Here is a 21,296-nt window from a genome sequence, read left to right as displayed (position 1 = left end):
TTATTAAGTAAGTAAAGGATCAATATTTAGCCACTTCCGCACTTGCAGTGGTAGTCGTGCAACAAAGTGCACTGACCGCCAGCCCGCTGATAAATGCATATGCGGCAAACAATGCGAATCACACAACTGCCACCGCTAAATCACTCGACACGCGTTTCACTCCTCCACGGGGCATCTTCAGGAGTTATGTTACACTGATTAGTGCCAAACACCGAGACTCTGTGTTCTTTGTTGCATGACTACCACTGCATGTGCGGAAGTGGCTAAATATTCGCCTTTTTCTTACTTAGGATGGACTTCCGCAAGGTAACGCCTGATTCAATTAAATATGAAACATTATTGATTAGTTATTAATAAATAAATTAGTTGTTAGGTTCTTTTATATCTGGCTACCTAGATATACAGGAGGATGGATTAGTCATTGCAAAAATTTATCATCGACTTTTAAAGTGCGAGGTAATATTTTCTAGTGACAATGTGAATGTAAAAAGGATAATTATTATACATTTTGCGATTTTTAGTTTTTTTATTCGTGATTCTTTTTAATTCGATTCTATCTAGCCGCACAAAAACAGGTTTGAGTGTAAATCGTTTTAAAAAATAATTTTTATACATACCACACTTCACGTGCTAAATTAAAACATGGTAAGTTTGCTACAACTCTGACAATAATGGGCATTTAAGATGCTCTATCAATGTACAGGATGGTTGGTTATAGGTGTAAGATAAAGGGTTAAATTTATAGCTCATTTGTCGATAAAAATCCTTAATTCCTTTTACATCTATTTTAAATCACCTTATATATAGTGATTACACTGAAATGTTACAATACCCGGCGATAAATATTCGTTATCTCTGTCGCATGACTAGTTACATAGCTAGTGTAGGACAGAGATGATAAATGATACTTGTTGTAACAGCTCTTAATAAATACTGGACTGTTTGTATTTCGTGCGACAGAGATAGTGCTCTACGAAGCCGAAAATAACCGATTGTCTCTTTCCAAAGGTTGATGTGTAATATTCATCGCCGGATTCTGTAATTTATTTCTTTTATTGTAATGTAACTGGACAATAACTTCTGGCATTAGTGAACATTAGTTTTATTATAAAGTAAGCAGAATTTGACTGCATGAGATATACATTCGCCCCTTTAAATCTTTTATGCCTATAACCAATCAACTGATTTCGACATTTTTGTTAATAAATTATTACAAGCCAAAGGTTGTAAACCGATTTGAATTCTAGGAACTAGGATTAATTTGATGCAATATACAATACGATACAAGCGTAAATAAATGTGAAAACTATTATGGCGTTATCATTTTCCTATAAGGGCAACATTACTTGGTACTTACGTATTATCGCCGCCGCGGCAAAAATTTACCTAAAATGTCCACCGTAACACATCACTCTAACCTAAATTACTGATGATTAAATATAAAATGAACCACTTTTCATAAAATAAAAAAAAACAGCCAAACCTACCTTCTTGTTTTATCGGCTAGTTAATAGAATTTTTGCCGCGGTGGCGTTAATACGTAAGTACCCATTACTTTATAGTGGCGCATCGAAAAGGGGAATTCCACAAAAATAAAACTGTCCAATTACAGTACCCAGCGATAAATAGGAAAATCCAAAGAAAAAAAACTGTTCAATTACAATACCCGGCGATAAATATTGCACATCGACCTTTGGAAAGAGACAATCGTATAATTCCGGCAAAACATCACATAGGTAGTGTGGGACAGGGATAACGCTCTACGAAGCCGAAATTAGCCGAATGTCTCTTTCCAATATTTGATGCCGGGTACTGTACATTTGTTTCCTAATTTAAATTTTTAGTTTTGTAACTTACGATTTAAAATTCAGATTTTCTATTGCTTCCGATCTCAATCTTGTAATGCTTTAACTCTATCTTTGTGATATTACCAATGAAACGATTTTGTTTGGTAACAAATAAAAAATGTATTCTTTAAGAATCCAACAGACAACGTTTGATTTTTAATCATAATTGCCTACTTTTATAGGCAGAAACATTTTACTCTTTGTCGAGTATACTCGCTTTCGCTGGTAAATAAGCAGTCAGAAAGTTTTTCGAAACAAAAATAAAGTGTTAAAGCCTTTGCCCAACAGTGGACATCTTACGACACGATGATGACGGAACTTTAGTTCGCTGAAAAACAACGCTCGTCATAGGGGATGCTTTTGTACAGATGCAGAATTTGATCACAAAGTTTGAAATTCGAATCTAGTTTACTTTTAAGTACATCAAACTAAGAAAATTAAGCATAATCAGCCACTTATCTCTTGTTTGGACATCTTGATACGAAACTTTTCTCTGACGAAATACAAACCCTCGTTAAACCTGAAATAAATAGACTGACGTTGGAATAAAACAAACGAATTTTGTAATATTTTACTTATATAGGGAATTTGTCTATAAACAGTTAAAAATCGTTATTGTGACAAATGAAAAGAAAATATATGTTTATATATATATAGGTAAAATTACATGTTATCATAATTTTTATAATGGATACAAGCACTTTAGGACGACAAACAGACGTTTCTCGCTTGTGTAGGGTAACCATGAATCTACAAACGTAATACACACAAAACTCTTGCGGGCATAGTCAGTTTTACGACTACCCACACAAAAACCACTTCAAGAATTCACTGCATTTTTCATCGCGTAACCGGGAAACACTCCCTAATACGCTATCAATTAAAAATATCTAACATTTACGAAAACAACGCCATCTATCGACGGTTTAAAAACAAATTTTACAAGTTTGTATATACACAAAAAACATCACGCAATCACGAGTGATCAAGATATCATCACGATAATTTCCGGTGACAAATGAAAACACAAATCTGCATATAAAATTACAAAACATCTTACAGATTAAAAATTTAACTGTTACTTGTAATTAAACAGTTTCCAATCCCGCTTGAGTTAAGGCACTATATTTCATTAAAATGGGCAAAGCGGTTCATCATTCCATTTTTAAATCACTTAAAACAATTGCAAATCAAAAACGAGTTCATAATCAAAATTTTGGCGTGACAAACACATCTCATCAAAGCATAATTTATAATCTCTATACAAACAGACGACTGATATTGGACAAATAAAACCAAAGAAATCCATTGCAATTTTTTTTTGTACATGATTAAAATTATAATTGAGGGTACTTTGAAAAAAGGTTGTAAAAATACTCTTTAGATATTTTTGTTAAAAAACAACCACTTTCACAAATATTTCTAGGCTCAAACTTTATTTTATTTTAATCGTGATTTTCAATCAATTCTCTACATATTTATAACACCACAATACATGTAAACACATTTAAAACTTACAAAACCGATGCTATTGGGTCTGTAAGTCGTCCCGGGATGCCTAAGTCTAAATCTAAACGAATAGATAACGTCACACGAGACCCCACCTAAGATAGTCCTAAACGATAAAACTAAAGTCCTGCGCGGGGGGGAGGAGGAGTCCAAATGAGGGGGTGAATAATGTGAAGTTCTAGATTAGGTGAACCTGGTCTGGACGAAGGGAAAATGGTTTAAGAGTAGGGAAGGCGGGTTTACATGAGGGGGAGAGGGTATGGAAGGTAGAAAGCTGGTCTTGACGAGGGGAAGGGGGGGGGGCTAGAAAGAAACTTCACTCGCACAGCTAACCCTAGGATATACTTAAACTAATATTACATAGCATAATACCCATATGACACGCGCGTGCATTTTTAATATACATTTTTTTTTCATTACACAGTACATGATAATTCCCAGTTCCAAAATAATTTCAACCGGGTAGGACAGTACCTCACATAGGAGCTAGGCTGCGACCTCTTTTGAGACCTCGCGGTGGGCAGTGGGGAGGTTTGAGCAAAACCCAAAAAAAAAAACTATTGTCTATGCACCGTTGAACACTAAAGGCAGTGTTTGACATACCCTAATATCCTCGGTTACTAATTTTCATTTTCATCTACCAATTTGTTTAATGCAAATCGCAATCTTACATGAGGGTAGTACTAAAAATCAAAACGCTATAAAAATTGTACATCTAACATTTTTAAATCTATGCGTTACTTTACCAGTGCAATAGATAAATTTTAAATGACTACATATAGTACATCCTGAATAAGACTGGCATATTAAAATTTTATATATGTATATATAAGAGATTTCTACCAATGTACTGACTTTTCACAATAACTCTAGAACCATAAGACGTAGAGACATGAAATTTGATAGGAATATTCCTTAATCCAAAGATGGTCGATTTTGAACGGATTTTAATTCTACCCGCAGGAATTAAGAGGCCATATTTCTTTAAAAATGAATATATTCAAATTATAGCCCTTATAGGTATAAAATTTGGCCAAAATATTTAGTTTTTGGTAATTAAAAACTACCAAAAATTTAATTTAAGATAGGACACCAGCAAAAGCGGGTCAAGTGGAAGAGGAATTACTTTATAAATGTTAAAGTTTATATATAATAAAGTAATTCTTTAGAGTTATATATATATAACCTAAAGCGAATTTAAATAACACTACTTTATAAAGTGTTGCAATATTTAAAATATGCTTCTAGAAAATAACATACCCTAATGTTAACATCTAAAATTTTGCATTGATACATATGCAAATGTCTTCCTACCCACTGTCCACGGCGTTTCATAAGCAAAAGATAAAAACTATATGTATACCTTTTTTTAATTAAATTCTAAATAATGTTTATCTTAAATATTCACATATCTCTTTATACACTATGATTTTTTTTTGTAATTTTTCCAAAACGCGTGAGAGAAAAAAAATGCAAACCGTATATACGCCGGGTGAATATCACATCTTTACAGACTAAATAAAAAATAGAGAAAGATACGTTTGCCCTGCGACAAAAAAATTTTTTTAGTAGTTTTTGTACATTGAGACGATGTTGCCAATTCATATCACTTGGCAGAGTTTTTCCTTTGAACACTGGGCTTCTCCGTCTTAGGTTTTTCCTTTACTGGGAGCTTTTCCTTCTTGTCGGTCTTGTCTTTGGGCGCTGGGTTCTGTTTATCTATGGGAGGTGAGGTCGGTTTCTTGGGTTTGTTTGCTTTCGCTGCTGCTGCATAATTGATTGGCTTAATCCCTCCTGGAAACGTCTCCTCTGCTATTGGGGGCTGCGACTGCTGGAATTTGGAGCCTTCAGTTTAAATGGGCCCTGGGAGTTGGTCTACTAATTACAGGTAAGAACCAGATAAGATCTTAACCAAAAATGGTGATATTAAATCATTATTAAAATTCTGAACTACTATACTGAACATGATGAAAAGCTATAATAGGAAGACCGGAAAGACATGTTGCTTTCTTAAGTTGTGTACAAAATGCATTTATTGATATATGATATATAATTTAAAATTGTGTACAAACAAGTGTATTTATTTGTATTTGTAAACCGCTATAGTTTAAAATCATGTACAAATAAGTGTATTTATTCGTATTGGTGAATTGGGATAATTTAAAACCATGTACAAAAAAGTGTATTTATTTTTATTAGTCAACTGCATTACTCCATGTGTTGCCAACATGTATTGACTACCTTTTTGTTTAATATATTCTTTCTGACAAGATTCTTACCTTGGCAATCTCTCCCACCACTACAACTTCCTCCGTCTTCTCCTCTACTCTTGTCTCACTTTTAACAGTTTTCACTTCCTTCTTCTTCTGCGGCACTTTTGTTTCAGATTTCACCACCATCGGCTTAGGCTTGGGTTTTGCCTCCTGCTTCGCGGGTTTCTTTGCGTCCTGTTTCTTGGCCGGCTTGGGCTCCTTGGTTTGCTTGTCTGCGATGGGTTCCACGTCTGCTGCACTTACTTCTGGTGTCTCACTGGCCGCTGGCACAGATGCTGTGCATATATTACATAGATGGTTAGTTATATGCCAACACATTTGACAATTATTATTGTATATACAGGGTGATTTGTGTGAAGAGTGAATGTACCAAATAGCTTATATGCTGTCAATTATTGTATGAACCCTTACACCCTACCTAAAAATCAATGGTTCACAGAAATATCAAATATATATTAAAACTAATTATTGTTTACTATCTATCCTTGCAGACATTGTACCTTGATTATTGACCTGTCGTATTGCAATAGAATAAATTATGTAAGCTATTTCAGTGATCTCTTTATACAGGATGATCAAAAATATATGTAAAAGTTGCTGTAAAATGAGCTATACATTATTTACCCTTTGAAAGATTTCCGATAGAAAAATAAATTAAACTTTATCAGAGTAATCACCATATACAGAATGATTGGAAATAGATGTACAAACTTTACACTTTTAAGAAAAATAAGATATAAAGACAATAGTAAGATTTAGGTAGAAAAAAAATATATTACATGTTCTTTAAATAAAATAATTTTGCAATACGAAGACCGCACGGTTTTCGAAATCACCCTGTATATAAGTAACAAGACTCAGAATCAAAAACTAACCTTCAGTTGGACTCGCATCTGTAACTTCTTTACTCTCAATCGTTTCTGTCTGAGGTGTGGTCTCTTCTTTTGAACTCTGTAGCTCCTCTATTTGTTTCTCTTCTGTACTTTTTTCTGCTTTTTCTTCTGCTGTAAACAAATATACAATGTCACCATCAACATATCAATTACACAGGAACAGATATTCTAAAATATCTCATGTGCATTTTGTCAGTGGCGGTCTCCAGATTCTCCTTTTAAGTGTAAGTCTAAATAAATAAAGGTAAGTTTAGTTGAAAGATCAAATCAGAAATGAGATCTGTAGAAGAACTAACTTCGAAGAATTCCTTGTCTGAAGGCAATGGGATGGCACATCTCTTGTGCAACCGACTGTTGGAACCTGAAGTTTCTAGCGACCACAAGCTGGTAGATGATGATAGACCCCCCATCAGGTGGACCGACGACATAGTCAAGGTACCGGGAAGTCAATCTTCAGACCTTTGGATGTAGCCCTATGTCATGGAGTGTCCTATTATACACCAAAAGGATGTGGTAAAGGGAGGCAAAGTGTAAATGGAATGTACATAAGTAGTAAGAGAACGAAAGAAAGAAAGAGAAAGGTAGAGGAGAGTGATAAGAAAACGAGGACTTAAAGATGCTTGGCATTGGGCTTTTATCGGATATGATGAAGATGATCATCACCTTTATTTTAACTTCAATAAAAGTTGTGAATACACCAGCTTAGTTAAATATCTTACCCGGCGAGGTTGTAGATCTTGCCCGTGTTGGAACAAACTCTGCAGCGAGCGGGTTAAGGGTAGACCTGGACACTGTCTCCTCCAGCGACAGTGACGCTTGTCCGTTGCTTGTGCTGTAAACATTTTCATCATCGAATCAAAATCAATCATGGCTTCTAAAGATTGGAGGAAAAAGGAATCTAGATGATGAACATAAGTATATATGTCCTTTGAAAGAAGCCCACAGTGATGCATAGCCTAGCGGTGGGGTAGATTATATAATATAAAGGGTGATTATTATTACATTTATTTAAAAAAAATAATGGCATCGTTCAACTTTAAGCTATGATAGTTCCTAACACCCTGACATAGAAGAAGCCATAACAAACACATTTATATTTCTCTTTATGGTTTTCACATGAAGTTAATACTGTAACAAAATTCTCTGATTCATTACAATATAATTTAGAGTAATTACTCTACACAGTTGCCCATAAGTGTTTCTTAGCCTTTTGTTTGCTGCAACATGGCGCCTGTCAGTGTCAGAACGAATTTTTTTTAAAACCATAATTGAAATATTATTATTTATGATCCTGTGGTCAGTAGTACATCCAGAACAAACGATATTAAACTGAATTTCTAAGCTGATTCAATATAATGCAGCTTACATTATTTCAGACAGATCTGACCCATGTGCACCCAGGGGAGTTCGGACAAATATGTTGGTAGACATTTGACAGGTTAAATCAGTGATTCCCAAAGTGGTTCTATATCGACCCCTAGGGGTCTATGGCAACCTGCAAGGGCTCTACGTCAGCGAAAAAAAAATTGGGGGTCCATGAAATGAAAATTTGTTTATTTATTGTTACGTATATTTTACATAACAGATACAAAATTTTATTTTGAGTAGTTTTAATTTAAATTCAATTAATAAATAAATAAATTAACATGTGTTTTTACTTTAAGTTTTTAAGACTAAACTTCACTACAGTTAGAAATTTACAGGAAATCAATATCAGGTAAGTAGGGGGTCTACCCAACACGGAAAAACATGGCAAGGGGTCTACGACACAAAAAAATTTGGGGAACTTTGGGTTAAATAAAGCATAAAGTGAAGTGTAACTTACGTTGGGTAATGGTTGTTGTGACCGTTGGAGACAGGCCTGTGCCTCTCTCTCTGCTCGTCCTCCAGCATTGCTTCTATGCACTGCTCCATCAGAGCTTCTTCTTCTAACTGCTGCATAACCTGTATGCGAACATTTATATATGCAATTACCATTTTCACTGATAGATATTGATATAATATTTGTGTTACAGAGTATAGCATTACAATTAATTATTGTCAACTATCTATCAGCATTCCTAGAAAGAGAAGAATTGACATAGGAAGAACGAAGCAAAATCCTAACATGGTACACAAGAAGACAAACTGAAAAGAGTTAGTTCATCTGTAGACGGGAAGAATTTATTTATCAGCAGAGTTATATTAATTTTGTTTTTTAAATGTTTACTTTGTTCAATTTTCTTTTTAAAAGTTAGTGACCCTGGAACGTATCTTCGATCTCTACATGATTTGCTACAGAAAATCTTAATTCACTTTGCGTCGTGTTTTTTCGGAACGTAACCACGGCGCAAAGTGAGTTATTGGTGTATATATAAAAGTCATCTCACCTGTTTGTCAAACTCCTCCTCGTTCTCCATCCACATATAGTCTGCAAAGTCATCCTGTGGTGCTGGTGGAACTGGTGGATACGCTGCCGGGGGGTAGTACGCTCCCGCCATCACGAAGCCTGCTGGAATGTTAAAAAAGTAATTTCAATAATATGTCTATATTTTTGTATTTACTTACTATGCTACCGTGACTCTTTCACGGAACATCAGTTTTTCCTATTGTCCATATCAGGTCCTATCTCCCTAGATCAGTGATTCCCAAAGTGGTCTATATCGACCCCTAGGGGTCTATGACAACCTGCAAGGGGTCTACGTCAGCAAAAAAAAATTTGGGGGTCCACGATGGTGGATCTCAACACATACACTGATAGTACTTATTTACATCATACTATCTTATAATATCAAAACATTTACATTATTTATAAAAGTACCTATGAAGTAAAAAAATTAATATATATGTTATATGAATAAGTATTATGGAATATTGTGAGGAAATTTTTATTTTCCTTTCCATCGTCATACCTAGTGGGAAGGGGGTTAAGCGCTGTTACCGATCTCCTAACGAAAAAAAGAAACAGACTGGACATCATTAGCCGACGAGATATAAGATTAACCCTCACAAAATTGACGCCAAATGTTGATAATTTATTATTAAAACATCAGGTTCATCCTTCTCACTAAAAATATTGACTTATTGCTTATGATATTTTATTTATAGTTTATTTAATGTTGCGTATATTTTACATAACAGATACAAAATTTAATTTTGAATAGTTTTAATTTAAACTCAATAAATGTATAAATTAACATGTGTTTTTACTTTAAGTTTTTAACACTAAACTTCACTAGTTAGAAATTTACTGGAAATCAATATCAGGTAAGTAGGGGGGTCTACCCAACACGGAAAAACATGGCAAGGGGTCTACAACACAAAGAAGTTTGGGGAACTCTGCTCTAGATATTGAATAAAGAATAATCAACCAACTAATAAAAAGAGATATGGCTGATATTATCTCATCTGTTGGTATAAAATGTATCTAACAATACTAGCCATGAAATTTTAAGTAAGAACAGGACCAATATTTAGCCACTTCCGCACATGCAGTGGTAGTCGTGCAATAAAATACACCGCCCGCCAGCCCGCTGATAAACACAGAGTTTGGCACTAATCGGTGTAAAATAACTCCTGAAGATGCCCCGTAGAGGGGTGACTCACGTGTTGAGTAGTTTGGTGGTGGCGGTTGTGTGATTCGCGTTGTTTGCCGCATACGCATATATCAGCGGGCTGGCGGGCGGTGCATTTCATTGCACGACTGCCACTGCATGTGCGGAAGTGGCTAAATATTGGTCTTTTTCTTGAGGTAACGCCTGATTCCATTAAATATCCATGAAATTTTATTAATAAATATGTGGATGTGTGCTTCCAACCTTTCTATTGGAATAAATCTATCCTATGGCTTATGTTCAGTGGACATCTTACAGTTGAAATAATAACGATGATGAAATAAAGTGAAGTTTTATTCTGTGATAAAAGTAAAAGGTATGTTCAGTCTGATGATGTCACTAACCAGGTATATGTCCCCTCGGTATGTGAACAGGGTAGACAGGAGCTCTGTGGACACCAGCGTCGCCGCTTCCAACTACACCGCCACCTACGCCGTTGTCGATAATTACGCCGTTTGGCTGAAAAATTGAAAATTCACTATTTTACAAATAAAATTATCAAATTCTTTACTCCACCTAAGATAATTAGAATTGCAAAGTTATTTTGTGTTCCTTACACAATACCTGCCACCTCATCATGCATTCAACTTTTTTTTTTCGACTTTATGCCTTTGGTTATAGGAATAGAAAGTTTCAAAGGGTGTAATTTTGTTGGAACACTAGACTGGTCGGTGAAGATGAACACCTAAGCATTACAAGTTCCTGTTTAAACTTGATACATGGGTACACATCAGCCATGAGCACCGTACATGAATTGCTGAGAATTAACATCTAAAATAACATACATTTTTATATCTTTTTACATAATCCCTTCGCTCCACATTGTTCCCAACTTTTAAAGGTAATGTCAAGGAACCTACACTCTGAATTAGGTGTTGTCGGTGTCAATCGATATGGTCACTCTGTGTTTGGCACTAATCGGTGTAACATAACTACTGAAGATGCCCCGTGGAGGGGTGAATCACGTGTTGAGTGATTTGGAGGTGGCAGTTGTGCGATTCGCATTGTTTGCTGTATACGCATTTATCAGCGGGCTGGTGGGCGGTGCACTTTGTTGCATGACTACTACTGCATATGCGGAAGTGGCTTTTCTTACTTAGGATGGACTTCCGCAAGATAACACCTAATTCCATTAAAAATATATATGGTAATACACACCTGCCACTGTCCATTTTCTTCATTGCCATAATAAGCACCGATATTAGCTGATGTCTCCGGTATTTTCATTCTTGTAATACTTCACAAGTTACCTTTATCCATATACTGGACTGGGTTAAATCATATATAGTCCACAATCTACAAATGTCTATAGTTCTTAAAACAAGTTATACGAAAATTTACTTCTTATTGGTCAATAGAGGCACTGTTATCATAAGAATGTGTAACTTATTTAATAGATTATCTTCAATCTTCATAGCTGGCACTCTGAAAAAAAAAGACAAAGTCAAAGTTAAAATAGCTTTTATTACATGAGAACATTTATGATCAACAATTTATTTAAGTTTATGTTAGTTTGTTAAGCGCCATCTAACGAAGGCAACAACTAACTATAGGCTTTGCAATTGTTTCCTTAAGAATAGAACAATTCATTCCCAACATATTTATCATGTACATACTCTGAAATAAAGCAATATGCCACATGTCAGAGCCTGAGCTTAAGAACTAAAACAAAAGGTCAAAGTTGTATATTTATTTTCAAACCACATATCAATTGATAGACACCCAATGCAAATCATCGTGCGTTGCTCTGACCACACCCAGTCAACTATTTAGTCAGTCAATCTAGTCGGGGACCTACTCATGCCACATCTACTGGCAATTGGTCACCGCTAAAGATCCTTTCAAGCCTCCACCATTGGTCATTGATTACATGAGTGATAAGCCCACAGGCACTTCATCACACTTCCTCACTAATAACAGCTTTTATTCAGACTGCCTTACATGTACTTAACTTTTCAAGCACAAATTTATATATATCAGTTCCTCCTACTCTTCCATTTCCATCTATTGTTGACTACTCTTGTCCAATGACTACATACGACCATAACATCATCAGCTCTACATCTAAAATCTCTACCCTGTTTTCTTTTCCTGCCATTTTCCACCAATTTGTAATTAACCCTTCACACTCAAGCAGTGAGTCTCCCTCACCATGGGCCTTGATGCCCCAACTCAAGAGGTGACTGTCATTTACCACTTCTTTCACTGCCGTAACATGATGCGCAGCAGTAATTGTTTAGTTTTTGTTCTTTCCATGTGAGTTCCTACACCCTTTTATCATTTTACACTTTATAAGATAACCTTTTAAATGATATCCTTTCAAATGCAGAACAGACTGAAATTAGTATGCAACCGGATTGTGTTTTCTAGAAAAGGTGAAGTCAAAAAGGTGAAGGAGAAAACATCCGGTCAAATGGAAAGCTCCATATCATTCTAGCAGGACTTAGAAAAGATTGCAGTCAGCTTGCAACGAAATCAACATGGCAAATAGATGACTCCAAAATGTCTTGAGTTGCTATCAGTCAGTTTCAGGTCAGTCTGCGCAGAAAACTTCTCGGCGTGCAAAGGGTTAATATTGACCATTTTTCATTCACACTGTAACACTTCCTATCTTATTTGTGTATAATATAACATGATATGAGATTAATTATAAATAAATCACACTATATATGCCATTGACAACCTATCCATATTTAAAGTGAAACATCATTTCAATATATTGCCAGTATAAAATATTCACATAATGGATTACCATAAAATGTCAACATATCTGATGACTCAATCATAATGATGTAAGGATGTGTCCACATTGGACAAAATATGTTGGTCTACATCTTATGAGAAAGTCATTAATATAGGAAATGCAAAAACTGACTATATACATTTATTATACACTTTATTTCTAGCACAGGTATTTAAAAGTCTTGTAACATCTTTACATCTTTTTAATAACTGTTGACACCCAATATAATAATTTGTCCCTTTCACTTTCTAACAGAGCATTAAAAGATCATATACAGGATGATTAGAATTAGGTGTAAAAGTAAACAGAAAGAATTTTTAGTTCATTTATCAACAAAAAACAAAAAAGGTTTTACAAAACAATTGCTTGTAAATTAATTAAGACATTTTTTTTAAATAAATGCAACTGGTTTATGCAATGTTTTTTTGAATAGAGGATGCCATACATTAATTGATAGGAAATAAACTACACATCTGCCATTTCAATGTTTGAACTATCTTTTTTTAATCACCCATTTAGTACAAAGAAATTATTTCTGAAGACAAATCCTATAAACATCTAGTTAGATGTATAAGCTTTTTGGCACATACTGTAGCAGAAAAAGTATAATCTGGTTCAACCATTCACCATTTGCTCTAGTATCTTTGAGCTGTGAAAGTGTTGATGCCAATTAAACACAGATAAATGAGAAAGTCATCAATCCCCTCCATTTCTCGACGGCGACAAAATATTTACATTCAAGTCTCACACATCTTTAACCATTCACGAATATATACATACAAATATATTATATATATATATATATATATATATATATATATATATAATATGTATTTATTCATTTTACCATTCACAAAGAAGCATTTAAAGTGGCCTCGGCAAAATGCCGAAAATATTTTTTTAATTAGATCAAGGTATTTTCCTTACCAAATATACTGGCCGGTTTTTCTCAAACAATCAAAAAAGGTTATCAATGTAAATAGTTTAGTATAATAATAGTAGATTAAGATAAGATCATAGCCCTAACCGATTTGTTATGAAATAGACTGTCAACAATGTAAATCGGTTAAATGTAATAATATTCCACTTTCTCCGCCAAATATTCATCGAATTCATCACGCAAGCGAGGCAGACGAATAAAACACACTTTAGTGTGTATACAACGCGGTCAAACGTCTCGAAAGGCGTAAGAACAAAAATTCGTCCCCAAAATAGATACGCCATTCAGAAATCGACACACTTATTAATCTAGTGGACAATCTTTCAATAAAAACCATGCTCGGTACAAAGTCGAGGCGGCGCACACGCGGGAGTCGCTCTGTAGTAATTTAACTAAATAAAATTACAAGTTTAATACACGTGTCCACTCCGTCCATCTACGTAACATACCAACATTGGCGGATTACTCACTCATCAGACGCATTTCACGCTCCCTTTCGTTATTAAATAGTCCTGCGGCTTGTTTTACTGTATTTATTGCTTATTCGTTGCACTGATAACTGATAAATGAACGTTTAACACTATAACCTGTAAACTCACAGCACACAAGACCGATTTGTTGGCCGTCGTGGCGCAAATGGCGACCGACGTGGTGTTTGCGCGGGCTGGCTCGGGGACCGCAACAACTTCGCAGCGCCGACTATTTTTATTAATAATTTTAAACGTTTTATGTCGACGATGGATAATAACTTTGGAAATTAACGATTTAAGATAGAATACATACTCTTGTTAATTTAGACGTGCCAAAATTATTGTCAAAATGATTTTCCATCGAGATTTCTATTTTTAAATTTCTTACAAAACTATTTAGTTTGATCATTCAAAACGAATTTATTTATATCACCAATAACTCAATCACGTTATATAAAATCTAAAATATCTTATTAGAATGATTCTTTATGATTAAACAATAATAAAACAAAAATATATCTCAATTTAAAGTTTTCTCTAAACAAAAAACAATTCACAGTAACAATTTGAATAAGAACAATTTAACTTGATCGAAACATATTTATTATTCATTTATTACAAAATGTATTAATTGGTTATAATATTTATAACAGATCTGACATTTTCTTGTATAACGAAACGTAGCTGTTATTTTTATTTACCTACATAATTTTTTGTTTACCTTTTTTATAAAGTTTAAATCGATAAATCATAATATATATAGTTTTTAAGCGAAATAGAGATTTATAATAATGGCTACGTTAAATGATTACTACGATGCAACTTCTGTTTGTCGCGCTTGTTTGATTGGGACTGGAGAAATGAAGAATATGGTTGAGCACGGACTTTTGGAAGATTTCTATAAATTTAGCGGCGTAAAGGTAAATTTATTTTTATATACGACCATTATTACTGAATATGAATATCTATAACACTTATTGAGTGCATATGTACTAAAATACATCTAATTTTTCTATTAGACGGTAGATACGTCCCAGATACGCGCGAAAAAGAAAATACGTGTTATATATAAATTTGGACATATATTCAACAATAAAAAAATCATGTATGTTAAAAAAATTGAATCCATAGGTACATAACATAAAATACTATTTGAAATTAGGAATAAAAATCAATTTTGCAACTTATTATCACTATTTGATTAAAAGTGTGAACCTTTATTATGTAATGGAACAAAATTATAAATTGTAATGCACCTTCTTATTTAAGATGTATACAATATTTACAATACTTATAATTCAAAACCACAAATAAGTGAAAAAAATTCATATTTATAGATAAATGTATTCACATGTACCATGTATTACAAAACAAAACGGAAATAAAATATATTTATTCATTTTTCTATATTACCTATATAAAACCCATTTTGAATAGAATACCCAAGCAATCACTCTGTGTTTGGCATTAATCGGTGTAACATAACTCCTGAAGATGCCCCGTGGAGGGGTGAAACATGTGTTAAGTGATTTGACAGTGGCAGTTGTTTAATTCGCATTGTTTGCTGCATACGCATTTATCAGCAGACTGGCGGGCAGTGCACTTTGTTGCATGACTACCACAGCATGTGCGGAAGTAGCCAAATATTGGTCCTTTTCTACCAATCACTCTGATTATAGATATCACTGTGGTTAATAATGCAATCTATTATTTTAAAAATAAACATTAAAATTACTATTTTCCATCTATAGCATCTGTCCATACGGAAAAAATTTAAATAAATCCTATAGTAACTTCAATGACTTATGCTAGTCACAGTGATTTGGCCTCCTAAGGCAGTCAAATGTTGGTATAGAGGACTGAGATGTAATGGAGAGACTAAAACATTCAAACATTACTCGAGATTAGTCATTAAAAGAAATAACACCCGTCCTTCCATCTTGTGGTGGAAACTAAATACTAATAACATATATTCAAAGATTCTTTATTGATCAAGTTTACTCCACCACTTCTATAAACAACAATAAATACCTAAAAACCGGAGAACAACATGTAAAAGAAACTCTCACACTTGAACCTTCATATTTTATCAGCCGCTTACCAGCTTGCCTATCCAGATCTACACCAAAATAATTTTCTCGTTGAGACAAGTAGTTCAGGACTTCAGTAATGGCTGAGGTGTAACAGGATGTGACCCCAGTACTTTACAAGATAATATTCTTGCAGGAGTATGAATAGCCATGTAACTTTGACAAATACAAATGTTCCGGTTGGTGTTTTATATGGAACAATCATTCGGTTTACTCAACACTATCTTTTTTACATTCACTCGCAGAGCCTGTGACTTTGTCTGCATGAAAATGAACATTTTTTTTAGTTAATTCAATTGTTTTTTTGTTTATGAATTTTTCTATTATAAAAGTAAGCCTAAGTTAATTCATATTACATGAGCTATTTGCCAGTATGAATCCCGTCAAAATCAGTGTAGCCATTTCAAATATTGACTGGAACAAACAGAAAGACAGACTTAATATAAAACAAATGTAATTTTTGTATATGTATATACACATACATATAAATACACACACATATATATATATGTATATATATATATATATATATGTATATTATAAATGTAGTATAAAGCAGTTACTTTAATTTTACAAACAGACATTCCAATTTTATTTGTAAAGATAAAAAAGAACAAATGAAAATCTATCTTAGAAAGGTTCTGTATTCATAAGGAAATATGTTTATTGATTAATAAATTTAAAATACATATTTATTAGACATTGATGTGCCAGGAGGTGAACACATGTTTCCCTATGCTTTTAGTTGTTATTTTGACAGGGTTTTGTTAAAAAGACATGTCAATTTAATAGAAACACCAACTTCTCAGAAATTACTAGGTGTGTCGATGATTTTTCTTACTACAGGGTGTATTAAACATTAATTAACACCTATGATCATAAATCAACCTGTACAAAATTATTGTTTTATAGAAAAAAAAATGACATAAATAATATTTTATAATTTCAGATGGACAATGTATTGCGTTTATCAGAACTGCTATGTGCATCTTGTGAGGGAGTACTACTGGAGTGTCGAAGGTTTCGATCTCTGTGTCAGCGGAGTGACTCTGTTCTAAGAGATAACATGCAGGTAGTAAATTTAAAGCCTTAGATCCTGGAGTAGAACCTTGGGCTTCCATGAGATTCAAGGGGGGTTTTAGATAGTAAAGACCGTTTGAGACAATGTATCCGAACATAAGTTTCTAAAGTTGGCTGTGTGTAAAGTTTTCTTTTGACAACTTTAATCTAATAAACAAAACATGCAGTGTAATATAGTATATAAGCGAATTACTTGTGTTGAACTTTGAAAGTGGTCTTTAGAGCTAAATTTGAACCTATGATTAAAATGATATCTTGACTCAATATAGGCTGATAATATTTATAAAAGATGAAAATTTTTTTTTGATATCCACTCTCATTACATTTAAATATTTAATCAATTTTTGTTTTTTTTTTAAATATTAAATTTTTGGTTGGATTCAACTGAAATTTCTATAATTAGATCTTTATTTTTTTTTTGATAAATTTTGAAATATGGTAGAAATGTTGTTGCGAGGGTCCACTGGCCAGTTAACTTTTGAAAGGGGTTGTTGAGAAAAACTCTTGGAGCCTCAAGTTTAAACTGATTCTTTAAAAGTTCCAATATGGTCTTGGTGACTTAATTTTATGATAATAATAGATATTTATTGATTCTTTTCAAGTTTTACATTTAAATCTATATTGTATTAGGAATGAGGAGGTTAACAAACACGAAAGTACACATATATCTCGCTTTGTGTCATTTCGTTGCGTTTTTTCGAAGTTGCATCTCTAATTAATTAGTACAAATTTTCACTGGTTACATTCTTTTGGATTTGAGCCTTTAATTTCTTTGTCTAAAAGATGGCAACATTTTTGTTTCAATTACGTCATGCCATCAAAACCCGGGGATTTTCTTTCTAACTAAAAATCAACGCAATTTTAATACAGTTTTATTTTCACTAGTAAATATTTTCCAATTTATTTATTAGCAGAGTTATATATTTTTTTAAATTTTCATCAATCACTTTTCTTGTCAGGGTTACATTTTGCCCATCTTTATGAGAAACAAGTATATTTAAAGTATATGTCTTATTGTTACAGAGTGGTACAACGGTAAGAGAAAATGGTATTCCAGAGTCAGATAAAACCGAAGAAAACACTGCCACGTGTGTTTTATTTGAAAATAAATTGGTTATTATGATAACAGCACCTGATAAGCAGTCAAATATACTACTGAATTGTCCCTATCAATGCTCAGAAACATTTCTTAAGAAATCCGAACTATTCAACCATATGACAAGAAAACATGGAGTCGAGAAAGATTATCAAATAGAAATGCAGTACTACTGTACTGTAGATGAATGCTCTTATAACATGAATTTGGTCAAGAAAAAATATTTCTCGGGTAGGAAATTTCTAAATCAGCATTACAATAAAGTGCATGATAATAAAAATATAACATGTGACACTTGTAAAATGAGTTTTCCCAATGATTCTGCATACGTGAGACATTTGAAAACATGTAATTTCACATACGAATGTCACAATTGCAATCGAGTGTACAAAACAAATGAGAAACTTCTAGTTCACTTAATGAGACATCACCCATCACTCCATCAGCAATATAAAAACGAGAGGAAAGCAGAGAAACGAAAATCTAAAATGAGGGTAGATGTAAAAAAGACAAAAGTCGAATCTGAATATATCTGTGACAGTCCGAAGAGGTCATTTGCAACTCAAACTTTAAAACCCGAGGAGAATATAAAGAATGATGTAGCATTGCCATCATGGCCGGAAAAATGTGACGGTTATGAAGCTAAAACAGATGAGATATCCACGCAGACTGTGTTCGAAGATTTATTATCACTGAAATCACAAGCTAGCGAAGACGAATCTATATATTTCTCTGAAACCGTCTCACTTTCTGATATACAAACTCAAACATTCCCAGATGAGTTCGGACTGCACAGATCCAATAAACTGACAATAACATCTGAAACACAATCACCAGATTTAAGTATAAAGGAAACTCAGACATGTCTTTGCTTGTACGACTCTCCAAAGTTCAACTGTAAATTATTTGACAGTGTTTCATCGAGTCCGGTGATGAATTTGACTTCAACTGAAACTCAAACAGCGGATCTGGGTGCTATTGATGCGTTTCTAGGTTTCAATACAGCTGAAACACAAACTAGTTTCGAAGATAATTTGGACAAGGATTTATGATTTTGGATCTAATTCCACTTGTACAGGTAGATCATGACATATAAAAAAAGATTGTAATCATAACAGCCCCTAGACGCACACTACAAGGCATAGGCCAGACCTGTAAGCTTGACTTTTTCAAAAACATCTCTTTCAAGGTATCCAACAGATCTATGAAACGTTTCTATCAAACAAGTTTTCAATAACAGAATTAAAAAAAAAAACGCCTGTACTTTGTACATTACCCGGCGATAAATATTGCACATCGACCTTTGGAAAGAGAAAACGACTAATTTTGGCTTCGTAGAGCGATATCTCTGTCGCACGAAATAAAAGTATCATTTGCCTCTTTGTATAAAATACACCAATTTTTCGAAACTATACTTGTTGTAACCGGACTGTTTGTATTTACTTTATATATATATATATATATATATATATATATATATATATATATATATTTATTTATTATAGTTTTCAGTCTTAGGCTATCAATAACTATTGGTAAATTATGTAAAATGTTTATATTAACGTAGAATATTCTGGAAAAAACGAAGAATTAGTTTTATTAGAAGAATTTTAAAAGAATTTGTGTTATTTTTATTTAAAAATACCCACAGATCAACCAGATAATCACATATCTGTTACTCTAATGAATAATTTTCCTAAAAAAATTATAATAAGGCGGTTTTAATAAGTTACTAACTGTGATCAACGCCGAAATATACGAAACGACGGCGACTAAGGACGAATGTTGCGATCGAGCCAGTCGGGGCTGACGGTGTGCATCAAAAATGTACAGATAATTAAGTTGTTGTGCAGGTTCTATTGTGCGACGTTAGCTGGCGGTCAGATTAAAAAAATTACGACTACATTATAAGCTCGTCCTTTAGGTGACCATATTACTTCTTGTATTCATCTATCCACGCGGTGATGAACAGACTAGAAATTATCTGCTAGATGTCTTGAGGAAGGCGGGGATCTATGAGAGCTTTCGGGGCGACAATGAAACGGTACAGTCGACAGCAGTGGCGTACCAAGAACTTTTGCCGCCCGGGGCGATCTCCCGCCCTTTTTATTATAAGTCAATCAAATAGTGGTTTTTATAAATTAATACACATAAATAAATTATTAAGTTATTTAATCAATATTAATAATACACAGAGTAAATTTTTTTAGACATATTTGTAGCTGTATCTTCTAGCTTTCATACTAGAAAAATCGTGTATAATGCTCTCAAAATTTATATTATTTGTAATTTCTTGTTCTATTGACAATATTGCAAGATTTTGTAGTCTTAATTGACTCATTGTAGAACGAAGATAATTTTTTTTTCAACTTACATTTTGAGAAGCTTCTTTCGCAACTAGCGACACTGATTGAAATTATTAAAAAAATTCTAAACAAAATTACAATGTTAGGAACAGAATATTCATTATTTATCAAAAAAGAAAATAAATATGAAATGAACAAGTTGCTTTTTACAACTATAAGTAAATATAAAAAATGCCGCCCCAAGATAAGTGCCGCCCGGTGCGGACCGCACGCACCGCCCCCCCCCTAGGTACGCCACTGGTCGGCAGGGTACCATAGTGTAAAGAAGAATTTGTGGTGTGAATCCTGTGGGTGCTCGCGGTGTTCCAGTCTAGTGTTCGGTAGGTTAGGTTAGGTTAGGTTAGGTACGAACGAACGAATAATTAGAACATGCCCGTGGTTACGTGTTATATCGGT

The 21,296-nt window shown here is 33.8% G+C and overlaps 2 protein-coding genes across 4 annotated transcripts; one reads left to right on the top strand and one right to left on the bottom strand.

Annotated features, from left to right (window-relative positions):
* Positions 1-3,549: 3,549 nt before the first annotated feature.
* On the bottom strand, positions 3,550-14,493 carry LOC137927435 (neurofilament heavy polypeptide-like). 3 transcript variants are annotated; one of them, XM_068771246.1, is made up of 9 exons: positions 14,269-14,493; positions 11,274-11,540; positions 10,460-10,574; positions 8,892-9,013; positions 8,348-8,466; positions 7,242-7,354; positions 6,505-6,633; positions 5,636-5,904; positions 3,550-5,184 (listed from the first exon to the last, which is right to left on the bottom strand). In XM_068771246.1, exons 2-9 carry the CDS (start codon positions 11,340-11,342, stop codon positions 4,963-4,965), a joined length of 1,158 nt encoding a protein of 385 aa, XP_068627347.1. In that variant the 5' UTR covers positions 11,343-11,540; positions 14,269-14,493; the 3' UTR covers positions 3,550-4,962. The 3 variants fall into 3 exon arrangements, with proteins under 3 accessions (XP_068627347.1, XP_068627346.1, XP_068627345.1); XM_068771245.1 differs by having other exon boundaries at positions 3,550-5,187; positions 6,505-6,630; XM_068771244.1 differs by having other exon boundaries at positions 3,550-5,187; positions 14,269-14,487.
* A 521-nt stretch (positions 14,494-15,014) lies between these two features.
* LOC137927440 (uncharacterized) lies at positions 15,015-19,699 on the top strand. Its single transcript, XM_068771251.1, has 3 exons — positions 15,015-15,188; positions 17,308-17,426; positions 18,464-19,699. Exons 1-3 carry the CDS (start codon positions 15,060-15,062, stop codon positions 19,584-19,586), a joined length of 1,371 nt encoding a protein of 456 aa, XP_068627352.1. The 5' UTR covers positions 15,015-15,059; the 3' UTR covers positions 19,587-19,699.
* The last annotated feature ends 1,597 nt before the right edge of the window (positions 19,700-21,296 follow it).

This window comes from Battus philenor, unplaced genomic scaffold (assembly GCF_028537555.1).
Source record: "Battus philenor isolate CCGP_79_NKW_IND1 unplaced genomic scaffold, ilBatPhil1.0.hap1 SCAF_30, whole genome shotgun sequence".
Lineage (NCBI taxonomy): Eukaryota > Metazoa > Arthropoda > Insecta > Lepidoptera > Papilionidae > Battus > Battus philenor.
The sequence above is the reverse complement of the archived record's forward strand: the minus strand, read 5'-3'. Positions and strand labels throughout refer to the sequence as shown.